This window comes from Solanum dulcamara, chromosome 5, assembly GCF_947179165.1.
Source record: "Solanum dulcamara chromosome 5, daSolDulc1.2, whole genome shotgun sequence".
NCBI lineage: Eukaryota > Viridiplantae > Streptophyta > Magnoliopsida > Solanales > Solanaceae > Solanum > Solanum dulcamara.
In genome coordinates, this window is record NC_077241.1 from 4873145 (window position 1) to 4886207 (window position 13063).

The 13063-nt window shown below is 29.9% G+C and overlaps 1 protein-coding gene across 1 annotated transcript; it reads right to left on the reverse strand.

Moving 5' to 3' along the window:
- Positions 1–5974: 5974 nt before the first annotated feature.
- On the reverse strand, positions 5975–6739 carry LOC129890359 (14 kDa proline-rich protein DC2.15-like). The gene has a single exon (XM_055965918.1). The coding sequence runs from the start codon at positions 6651–6653 to the stop codon at positions 6237–6239; it is 417 nt and encodes a 138-aa protein (XP_055821893.1). The 5' UTR covers positions 6654–6739; the 3' UTR covers positions 5975–6236.
- Between the last annotated feature and the right edge of the window lie 6324 nt (positions 6740–13063).

The following is a 13063-nucleotide window of genomic DNA, read 5'->3' on the forward strand; positions in this document are numbered from 1 at the left end:
TTTGGCAAACTTAGAAAAGTATGAAATGTATGTGTTTCTCTCCTCTTTGGTTTTTTAAAATTATTTTCATTTTCTTTTTCTTTAGTTGTCTCTTAATTTTGGATCCTTCAAAAATAATATTTTTATCACGCAGTCAAGTAACAAAGATCTCTTTCTTTTAGGAGGCTTTTGTAACGGCTTTCTATGAGATAGCCGATAGGGGTAAGAGATACATACCCCTTATTCTTTTCAAACTTCACTTATAAAATTTTACTAAATATATTATTGTTGATGCCGTCTCCTAATTAATTTTGCAACATACTTACATGATTATTTTGGTCTAAAAAAATTGTGCATTTGAGCTAAAGCTGCCAATAACTAATCCTGCTCTAATTTAGATATGCGTGGAACCCATTTTTTTTAGTTTACATCTTTGTTTCAAAGGCTTTCATGGGATTCGTATGGGGCTCACGTATGGAGTTTAACTCTATAAGGCTTACGTCCTAAACGTCCAATAATGTACCCTTAAATGTCTGACATTTAATATTCAGACCTTGCTTAATATTAAAGTGCCCCAACTTTTAAAACACTGATTTAAATTTGAAAAAGGAAAAAATTATAGGTGTTTCCAATGGTCTACACTGTTGAGAATGTCATTTATTGAAAGGTAGAAAAAGGATAAACTTACATAAATGATATAAGAAAAAGTAGACCACTAAAGAATGTGGTATAGTGGATCGGGTTTTGTTGCAATTCTCTTGATTAGAAGTCTCGATTTCAAATTTTGGTTAAAAATAAATCTTGATAGAGAACACTATCCTTAAGTAGGACCTATCTGTAACTATCCATTAGGTTGTTTTGAGTACTAGGACCTTTTATTTCATAAAAGATTCATTCCGTAAATTTTTAATGGGTATTTTGAACTATTTGATAACTATGGTTATTTAATTGAGGGATGAATTTAGATAACATATTTAATTAATAGGCTAAAGTGGTAATATATTTAATACCTTATACCACTTATTCCATATTTATTAAAATAGTTAGTAGGAATGTCACTTTTAGTACTTACTAAATTAGAAAAAACAAGAAAAAGAGAAAAGGAATAAAGCGAGAAAATCTCACCTGCGCGGCGAACACCGAAAAGAAACCATTGAAGGCTTCAGGTAAAAGAATATATATATATGTATATAACCAATAGTTGAATAGAGGATATTATTTTATTATTGAAATTAAGAAAGAAAGGAATCAAAATTTCAATTTTAAAGTTGTGCTACTGCTAATAGCATTCTGGAATTGGGGTGTGGGTTTCATGAGTAATGATTACAAATTATATATATTAGGGGTATTGTAATATGAAGCATAGTTTCTACATTTAACTGGATTCTCGTGTACATTATTGTTGTTAGATTTTATTAAATTATTTTCATTCTGTGGTTTAGATGTTAATTTACGTAATTTGTTTTTGATTTGAAATTGTTCTTATGGTTATCATATTATAATTCAAGTTTTGATATATTGAGATAGATAATTAATTTTAAGTGTATTATATTATATGAATACTATTGAATTTTTTTTATACTTGAGAAACTGAAACCCTAGGCTTGAGTTTTAGGGAAATTGATAATAGAGTTGGGTGAATTGTTGGGTCTAGGTTAAACATACATATAATATGGGTGTTTATGAATTCGCTTACTTACGACTATTGTATACTTGTTAGATTGGGAACGTTCTAAGTCATCGAAGAAAGGGAAATCACCAGTGAATTAGCTTGCTTGACTTTGATTCTTCAGTGGAAGTAGGTTATTGTTTATTCTATATCATAGATAAACTCTTAATAGCGATTGATAGTCATTGAGTAATGTGTGGAGTTCACTGTGCATTTAATTGTTGTGGTTTGGATGGTTGATATATTATTGTGATTGGTCTGAAATCCCGAGACCGTGAAATCCATAATCTTGAACTTGCCCTATCAAAAATGGCGCCTTGAATAAAGAAGGCTTGATGAAATATTGTTAATGAAGTGGAATATAATAATAAAGAATGATAAATTAATTATATTTAGATCGGGTGTCATGAGCCGACACAATATGTTTGGATCGGGTGTCATGTAACACCCTAATTTTTTTCGCCAAGACTCGAACCATTCTTCATGTGCTTTTATGATCGAACTTAGTGACTTTTAATTGTATATATGAGTTAGGATCAATTACTAAGTATTTGAAGTATATTAGATGTGTTTTAGGGTCATAAGGGATCCCTAACACCAAGTCGAGTACAAAAATTTCTATCGGCTAAGTTTTTTGATGAGTCCATATAAGGGTCAACTTCAAATGATCATATATCCTAAAATATAAAGAATTGGGTGGCTCATGAACTATAAAATTAAATATCTTTGAGTCTTCTTTCCAACGCCACCAAATTTGTCCCATTTGGAGTTTGGAGTAAAACGTTATGGTCATTTTACTGTAGACGCTTTATCCTGGCAGAAGTACGCAATGGATCCGTGACGCGGATAGGACACGGACTCCACTGCCTAAGACGAACGACGCCCCCTTTATTTTTTTAGCGTATTTTTGTCCTATAACCCTTTGGAGAGTTATTCTAATGTCCCTAAACTTGTAGAAATCAGTTTTCCTCATTAAAACCCCTCTCATTCACTTCTAAACATCAACACTCAAGAATTTTCAAGAAAGCATCAAGTTAGGATTCTTTTTCAAGATTCTTCAACAAGATAATTCCTTCATAGATTTCAAACTTTCCAAACCAAACGTCTTCATCTATTCATGAATCGCTAAGAGAAATCTTAAATCCTAACCATAGGGTTTTCAAGAAAACAAGTCAAAGAATTTCAAGAAAGGGTCTCTTGATTGTTCTTCTTCAAGTTAAGATTTTTCATCAAGATTTATGGAGATTTTAAGGTATGTAAGACTAACCTAAAATATGGATTGAGTTCTTCCATATGCCCCATTGATGTGTTGGATAGAAATTGTGAAAGACTTGAACCCTCCATGAATGTTTTCTTGAATGTTCCTAAAACCCTAGAATACCTTTACATACTATTAATTGATTGATGATCTTCATTACTTGAATTCTTGAACAAATTACTTTTCACATGATACTTCATAAATTGTAGCCATATATATATATATATATTGATTGTAAATGATTATGTATATGTATTGATTGGAATGAAAAGCACGAATTGGGATAGTTAAGAATGTGAATGGTATAAAATAGGAACATAATTTATTGTTGTCACACAAGTATATCTAACTACTCTTGAAAGATGTGATTGGGACTAATTCGATAGTATGATTTGTTGAAAGGTTTGATTGTGATAAAATTGATAAATTGATAGGGGTCCACATGAGACTTGTCGATATGATTAGATTAAACTGATTGGATAGAGTTTTATGAGCATTGAGTCTTTGAAGGAGTATCGAGCACCGAATTGGGTAAGAGTAAGTAATAAATCGAAACCAATAACTACGTCGCCAAACGTAGGAGAGAATTGGACCGTTAAAGTCAGATGTTTCCCAAATTACTATCCTAACATGATAGAACTTGATTGATTGTGGATCCATGATTGTTGATTCGTTCCTACCCTATCAAGGTACAAACGGACGGCTTGTTGTACTATCACTGGCTCATAAGTGATGATTGTAGGATAAGAGAAACTCTCATATAGGTCTTATAGTACTCTGAGTCGGATTGGAATGGATTGGATTGGATTGTACATGATTGGTCTTATCTAAATCATATTCTTTTTTAGACTTAGGACATCTTAATTGAATTATTTCTTCTCCTGAGTTGAATGATTCTACCCTGATGCATGTTTCACTCTGCCATTTTACATACTCGTACATTCCACGTACTGACGTCATTTGGTCTGCATCATTTCATGATACAAAGACGGGTACTAGAGATCATCAACAGGCGCACTGTTGAGGAATTATTCGCTTCCAGCTAGTTGGTAGGTCCTCCCTGTTTTCGGAGGATACCACAGTTATCTTTTTAGCTTTGAGTTAGTTTTCCTTTATTTGATTTGTGGTAGCCATGAACTTGTCATTGGCACCTCTTAGATTGTTGATAGAGGCTTCATAGACTAGAATATGGATAATGTTGATTTGTTCGTTTTGACTAGTTTCATTCTTACTAGTTCTTAAATTGGATATGTGGTTGGCCTTTGGCCTTATTTATGAATAGAATCCTTGTGAGTTGAGTCTTCCGCAGATAAAATATGACTGAATGAGAGTGTGATTGGACCAAGTGGTTCACTTGAAGGCCAACAATATTTTTCAAGTGCCGGTCATGTCTAGGGTACCCTCTCGGGGCGTGACAGTCACATTCCGACACGGTATATTTGGATCGGGTGTCACGTTCTGACACGGTATATTTGAATCGGGTGTCATATTTTGGCACGATAATATTAAAGAAAAATAAATTAAAATGACTTAATGTTACCCAATCTCCAATAATTCATTTTCCAAAAGAGTGTGATGTGGAGGCATGAGTCCTCCTGTGTGATCTTAATATTGTTGACTAGTTATGAAACAGCTCATTGTGTTGTCATTTGATCTTGATCTTGTTGGTTGCCACTTGTTAAGTGTTATGGTTGATTTTTCACTATTACTTTATGCATATTGATTTCTATTTTGAGTCGGCCGATGATATCTACTTAGTACATGTTGTCCTGTACTGACCCCTACTTGTATTCGTCTTTGTTTTATTTTATGGAGTGCAGCGAGTGTTCCATCGACTTCGACTCAACCTCAGCTCTAGTCAGTCTTCAGTTCATCAGATTGCAGAGTGAGCTACCCTTCTAGCTCGTGATGGATTCTCTCGGTCATGGCATGGTGTCCTTAGTTTTCGGACACATTATGTTATTTATTTATTCTGGTGTTTGATATTTCTAGACTTAGTTTTAGAATTTAGATGTCCTTTACATGATGACTTTCAGATTTTGGGAAACGTTACGTAATAGATTTTAGTGGCTTTTGTTATTTTTTACTTTAATAAGGTTTGAGCTTCCGCATTATTGTCGTATTTTATAAGTTGAATCGTTATTGTAAGTTGGGGTTTGTATCGTTGGTTCTCCCACCTAGGAGGTTAAGTGTGGGTGTCACTCATGGCCCATTTTGGATCGTGACACTATCCAATATGAATTCATATTAGTCAAACTTCAATGCGGATAGTAGACGCCAGATAAAACCAAAAAACAGATATAAGAAGAAAAAATATATATTTGTCAGAGTCAAAGAAATCTTAATCCACATTATGGCACAAAACAACCTTAAATTGTTTATAACATCTTAATTTGTTTTTCTTTTCACAAATAAAACTTTACTTTTACTCTCAAATTAATATAATTTGGCAAACATAAAAAAGTATCATCCGTGGTATATAAACTCTCGTTTTTCTTTTTTTAATTTACCATATTCTATTTTTTCTCGAAATTTCGAACTTATTTCTGTTACATATTCTCCTAATAAGAGATATCTTATATTATTATTTTTTATAATGAATGATAACGATGTGAGTGAGTGATTTTATCCGCAAAGTGTTAAAAAGATTAGAACTAAATGATATTTGAAAGTAGAAGAGTAAACTTGATCTTTTGCCCTTGAATATATTAATACAATTAACCTTAAAGTTTCTTTAAACTAAATGAAACTATTATTCTTTTTCCCTCTCAAATTAAGATAATTTGGAAAAGTATATGATTATATTTCTTCTCTCCATGCTTTTCTTTTTTGGAAAACTATTATTCTTTTTACACTACTAGTATATTGTGATCATTATAAAAGATTATTTTCCATTTTTTTTAGTTTAATTTTATCAATTAGTGAATACATATAATTATCCTTTAAGTAAAATTGAACGATCGTATAGATTTTTTTTAACACCGTCAATATAAAGAACTCATACTCAAATACAAAAACATCTCAACTCAAATCACAATCAAATTGAAAACAATACCATATGCAAAATATAAAGAAACTAGATTATTTTTTTTCTCCAAGAAGATAAACTTGAACAACTTCAATTGGTAAATGAGACACTTACCAATCAACACTTAGTCACAAAAAAAAATCATAAGCTCTCCAAGAAAATACAAACAATGAAAAGGGAAACACTCGAAATTATTATTCACGAATGAATTAAGAAAGTCAACATAAATTAAAGATTCGATTCTGACTTTGTAGAGCCAGTGCTGGTGTTACCTATTTTGAATTTTAAAACAAACAATTCAACTAATTAGGACATTGGAATCCAGAGGGAACTTTTTTGGAGCAAACATTAAGAAGCAAGCTCAATGAGATAGGAACATTAAGGTTAATCCCCAAAACATTAGCCTTAATAGCAGTACAAAGACAAAGGGCAGCTTCAACATCAGCAAGTCCAGAAATAAGACTACAACAAGGTGTGACTGGTGGTGAACCAACAACAACATTAACTAATCCAAGAACATTTGCACAAACACCTAACTTTAAGGTATCAATTGGGCAAGTTTTATATTTTGGTGCATATGGTGGTGGACATGATGGCTTAATTGGTTTTGGGGGTGGTTTTGGTTTAGGACAAGTGCCACAACTTGAAACAAATGTGAAGAAAATTAGGTTAAGGGAAAGGAAAAGAGCAAGAGTAGAGAAAAACTTCTTGGAAGCCATTGTGAAAAAGAAATAAATAAATGTATTCTTGATTTCAAGAAATTGTTTTCTTGGTGAAATGATGAGTGAAAGATTTATGAATGGATGGAGGTATTTATAGGGTTGAGATAGTAGATATATCTATCATAGTTATTTACTTCCTTTTGTTCCATTTTAACCGCCGTTTTAGTTTTAAAAATTTATCCTAACACCATAGACAAAAAAAGATATTTTGTGGTAATATATTTTTTTTAACAGCAATATTTATCGCCGCAATAATATTTAGCGATAATTGAGTTAATTCATTGTATCCAGAGTCTTAAGTCTTTAACGACATTTATATAGAGTGTTGATTTTAAATATTATTGCTAATTATAATACAACAATAATTATATTATTATCGTAAAAAATTTTATTTGTTGTAGTGTAAAATAATTATTACTTTAAAAGTTCAAGACAAAAGTTGACAAAAAAAGTACGCATAATATTTAAGAGGAAAATTAGTGTATCTTTATTAATAGGGATAACCTAGCAAACTATATTTTATATTTATTGTTTTTCTTAATAATAGTCAAAGAAGTTAAAACTATAGTTAAAATAGCATGGGGGTATTTTTATTTTTATTTTTATTTTTATTTTTATTTTTATTGTCCTCCCTCACTCATGTACTGCTCTTCTTTTAATTTTTTTTCTGTTTTGTCACATAACATAGTTAACCTAATTTCATTTACCCAAAACAAGCTATAATTTAGGTAATGCTCCAAATGAGGATTTTTACTTGGGTTAGTTGCAATATTTTCACATATTAATCAAGAAAAATCTCTAAGGGGCAGCTTGGCATGTTTCTAATTCACTCAATTAATGAGTTTACCCCTTTATTCTTCTCCGTTTAAACATATAGAACAACATTTTATTAATGGTAGGGTTCAAATTTGTAACGTGCCTAATTATTAACATATCACGTATTTGTAAGGCGTACACTAGTTTTCTTGAGGTTTTGGGACGATAATAAATACAAGGAAAAATGCATCTTTATGTTGAAACTCTAGCAAAAAATTTCGAACTCCAACATACATTATTTGAATTTTCACTTGTCAAAGTTTCGAACTCTAACCTTACGTACAAGAGTTATTCCATGTTTTATCTAGGAATATTTCTTTTCAAATTTTATTTTCTCATTAAAAGATAATTACTTTCCAATTACATTTGAAACACTAACTAAATTTTGATTGTCCGTTTAAAATACTAGTCATCCCAACTAATTTTTACGCTTTAAATAAAGTAACATAAAATTTATATAATCGATTTAAATTTACTTGAGATTGAGACACAATTATTATTATGCTAAAAAAATTAAGCAAAAGTAGAATATCTTCTTCCTACTTTATTTGCTTTGGTGTTATAATACTCACAAGATGGAGAAATTATAGGCACCCATGTGCCATTATGGTATTATCTTTGGCTCTATGCAAAAAACACAGCCAATATTTTGGAGGTTTGCAATATATACACAAGTTGGGTTCTGAATTTCTTGATCTGTTAATTAATATTCATCAGATTTAACAGCATGCAAGTGGTTTTCTTATTTTCCAGCTAACTAATTTAATTATTTTAGAACACATACTTCTTTAAAAAAAAAACAGTGGGCTATATGTATAATATGGTACCATATGGTTTTTGTCCTTCTTTATATTAGTGATTGAGGTCCAAATATATATATATGTATCTTTTTGTTTCATCAGCAGTGATTGTTTTCTTTTGGAGTTTAGTTAAAAAAAAATGTTTGTTTTAGTTATAATTCAATTCTCTCTCTTTTAATGGAATTTGTGTTGAAATAAATAGTTGCATTTCTAGTTGGTTTTTGGGAAGGTAGGAATGAGAGATGGAAAGTTACATGACCTCATGTGCAACATTGGTGCTTCATGATGTGATGCATCTGAGGGAGGACAACTGACAACCTTTCGAAAACGAGTTACAGGTGACATTTTAGACGTCCGTTAGACAAGAAATTGATTCTGTGAGGAGGGGGAATCAGTCGGACTGATCGGGTGAATTTCACAACGAAAATAGGAGAGAAATGTAAAAATGTTTATAAGGCAAAACTTAGAAATTCGATGTAGCTTAGCCCCATAGTTAAATTCTTACAAATCTAGGTCCAAAGTGACAATATGTGTCATAAATTTGAATCGTAACATCATGATCATGTGAAACTCAATTGATAAATTGAGATGAATTTAATTTGTATAAAGTATAATTATATATAAGTAAGGGCATGCATTCTTTTAACATGTTTGATTTCATAAATTGAGATATAAAAGCATCATATGTAGCCAGTAGTTATATATGTTGCTTGGGTGTTGCCGCTGATGCCAGATCCTATAAAAATATATTTTGACGAATTCAGATAACATAGGCTAGCAATTTCTAAGCACTTGATTGATATTACGTTAGATTTTTACTTTCCACGCATGTTTTTGGTCTAAAAAATCTATTCGTGCCTGATTTAGATCATAAATATCTCTAATCATTTTTACTATGGAAAAGACAATTATTATGAAATGACACTTGTGAATCCTGTATTTTGAACTTTAATTAGAAAACTTATTTCTTTATTTTTAAGAAATATGTTTTCCATAGAAAAAATATTTTTAAAAAATTTAACCAATTAAAAAAAAAACAGAAAATCTTTTCCTTTGTAGCAAACACATCCTAGTTGAATTTATAGTTGGCTATGTTTGATTCTTATGGTATGAAACATCTCTTTCAAAGTTTACACGAAATCTCTCTACTTGGCCTTTGAAGTCATTTACCCTTATCCTATTTTCTTTAAATTGCATTAGAAATCCAATATCCATTCTCACATTTGGAAGTAAAGAGTACTTGAACATTATTAATACTTGAAGCCCCAAAAAAAATTGAATATGGAGTTCAAAAAAAAAGTTGGTAGATGTTCAAATCACGTTTAGACGTGAATTTTACTCTTATTTTTATTTTTTTATATAAAGTATGTAGATGTCCATCTTTAAAGGTGGTAAAATTAGTCAATGAAATCATAATTCGCTTAAGTTTGGGCTTATTATTAATTCGTCCATTTATGTTTGAGAAAATTATGCAGTATGGCAAATATTACTATTATATTATGCATTTAGGGTATAGTTTAAAATAATTACGGCTCGCAACAAATATATTTACGCGGTATGGCAAATTTACTGTCAGATGTACAATATATATGTATATCAATTACCATTATACAATTTTTCTGACAAATATACATATATAATTCGACAGATATACATATACAATCCGCCTCTCTCCTCCCTCTCTCAATCTCTCTCACCTCCCTCCTCCCTCTCTCGATCTCGCTCGCCTCTCTACTCCTGTTTCTTAATCTCTCTTGCCAGATATACAAATACATATGTATACCGATTACATATATATAATTTTTTGACAAATGTACATATACAATTCGAAAAATATACATATACAATTCGCATCTCGCTCGCCGCTCTCCTCCCTCTCTCGATCTCACTCGCCTTTCTCCTCCTCTTTCTCAATCTCACTTTCCAAATATACAAATACATATGTATATCATTATTTGTATATTTCGATATACAAATAATTCGTGGGTATAGCGTTTGTATAATTCACTACAGCTTTTGTATAATTCGCTACAATATTTGTATAATGGAAAAATTTATGTTTACCATTATAAGTAATCAGGAAAATTATACCCATATGGAGTAATTATACTTAAAAGGTTTGTCATATCTGAAAATTCCCCTTTATGTTTCCGCCCTTTATTAACTCAGCCCATTAAAATTTGAGCTGATATCTAGCCCAAATTGATCGATGAAATTTTATCAAAATATTTTCAAAAAGACATTTTATTTTATTTGATAGGTTATATATAGTTATACTAAAGAAAAACAATAAATTTTATAAGATACTAAAAATTATGAAAGAGCAAATAAAAAATCAAATAACACAATTAAAACTTAGTCAGAGTAGGATGAGTTTGGTTATAATCAACATTTAGCTATTATTTCATTTCAAATAACTTTTAGATAGGTAAATAACACACTCATTTATTAACTCAGACTATTTTAATCTACTCAAATTTTATTCAACCCATTTATTTGTCACCTATATTCATCTTTGACTTATAAGAAAAGGAAAATAAAATAAGATGAATCACCTCTAGTTTGCCATTATGCATAGTCGCTCGGACTTCTATATAAGGACCCTAGTTATTCGGTACATATACTGGTGGAGATAATAGATATTCGATAAAATAGTTGATATGCACATAAACTGATTAGTATTTATATATGGAGCATTTTGGTTTGATTTTTATCAAAACCAAATAACTTGTATCGGCTTGGTTGGTTTTCTGGTCACATAAATGTTATTTCAATATCAATTTTTTGAATTTATCGATAACATTTTAATAAATCAATATATGGACATATTGACAGACATATATATTATTAAACACATGTTTGTTATTTTCTAACAATATTATTTATGATGCAATCGTTCAAACTTTACCAAATTTTAAGAATTGAACAGAGAACTCAATATAAAACATGGAAACTGATACACTTTGTTTAATTTTAATTTTGGAAATTATTGCTAATACACCATCTCAAATTCGAACAAAATATAAGAGTTTGGTTGGTCCAAATTCTTAGACAAGATTAGCAAAGTACACACATATATATGGAGGCATAATAGATAAATATGCTTTTTAACTTGGCATCAAGTGACATTTATGTCCTTCAATTTTGGGTGTACACAAATAGACACTTAAACTTGTATAAAGTTGAACAAATAGACACAAACACATCCTATGTGGCATTCTACATGACAGTTTGAATCTTACGTGGTGTCCTATGTGTATTATGCCACATAAGACTAATATGTCTATTGGTACAACTTTATACAAGTTTAAGTGTTTATTTATGCACGCCCAAAATTAAAGGATATAAATGAGAAATGAGGTCAAATTAAAGAGCAAATCTATGTATTATGCCTATATATAATTCATAAAGAACAACCTAGGACCAATTAACCTAGCTCAGTACGTACCATCATGATTAGTGACGAATCCAATAATTTAGTGAAGGGTGTGCGAATTTTTTTTTCCAATTGCATTAAAGATGCATGTAAAATTAAATATCTAATATCTACTCTTATATATCAGATAAAAAATATGCATCGAATTAATACATCTTTGTCACTTTACCACTGTGGAAGATGTGTACATTTCAAGAGAATAGAGTTACAAATAGTGTACTTTCTAAGTTTATTGGTTTTTGCATATAATCTCATGTGAAGTGTAATTGGACCTAGTTGAAGTACTAGTGTTAACAGGGGCGGATCTAAAGGGGTGGGCAGGTGTTTTTCTAAAATTTTTCAATAAAAAAATTATATTATATATATAAAGTAGATTTTTTATGTTTATGTATATATATAAATTTTGAATTTTTTGAACAACATGCAAAAGGTTATTCAGGACATTCGAAGTGAATCCCAACCAATATGACATATTTTGATATACTTTCTCCATTTTAATTCGTTTGTCTTAGTTATTATTTGAATTTTGAACAGTCAAAGAATATATTTTTTAACTATAATATTTTTAAATAATTTTTAAATATTTTAAATTATTAATTATTGTAACTTATAGTACTTATATAATTTATAAATATGTGAGTTTTTTATTTTTATTTTTTCAAAAAATATCTTATGTATAAATTCATACCTAACGTTAATTAATTTTCCTTACATTTATTTATTACAAAAAGAACAAAAATACCTCCAGCTTAGGATGTATTTTTTAACATGTCCAAAAATTATCGTAGTGGATTTCTAGGGAACACAAATATGGGATGAACTCTGTGAAGAAAAAAATATCTAGTCATTATCTTCTTCTTATTTTTTTAATATAAGAAAAAAAAATCTATAGTCATTATCGTTATAATCAATGAGCATTTTGTCTCTCTTTATATTAATTTAAATATCTTCTGAGAAGGTACAAAGAGATCCTCAAACTAGCTTTTATTGCAACATTGTTTTTTTCTATGCAAATATCTTTTGAGAAGCCATAAATTTTGACTTTACGCTATATATATATATATGTGTGTGTGTGTTTCAAAACTCATTAGATATATATATAAAAATATTAGATTTTGAACCAATAAGTTTGATGAACATAATAGAATTACGAATTTAAATTCATAAAATTTAAATTCTAGATTTGTTTCTGATACAAATATCATGATAATGTGTAGTTACCATTGTTACTTAAAAAAAAAGCATATAATATCCTTCCATATTAAAACATCGCTTTAAATCAAAAGAATCTTTATTGTTTAATATTAATAGATTTTTTCTTTTAGCGACAGTTAAGTTAATGGCATTGCATTCTA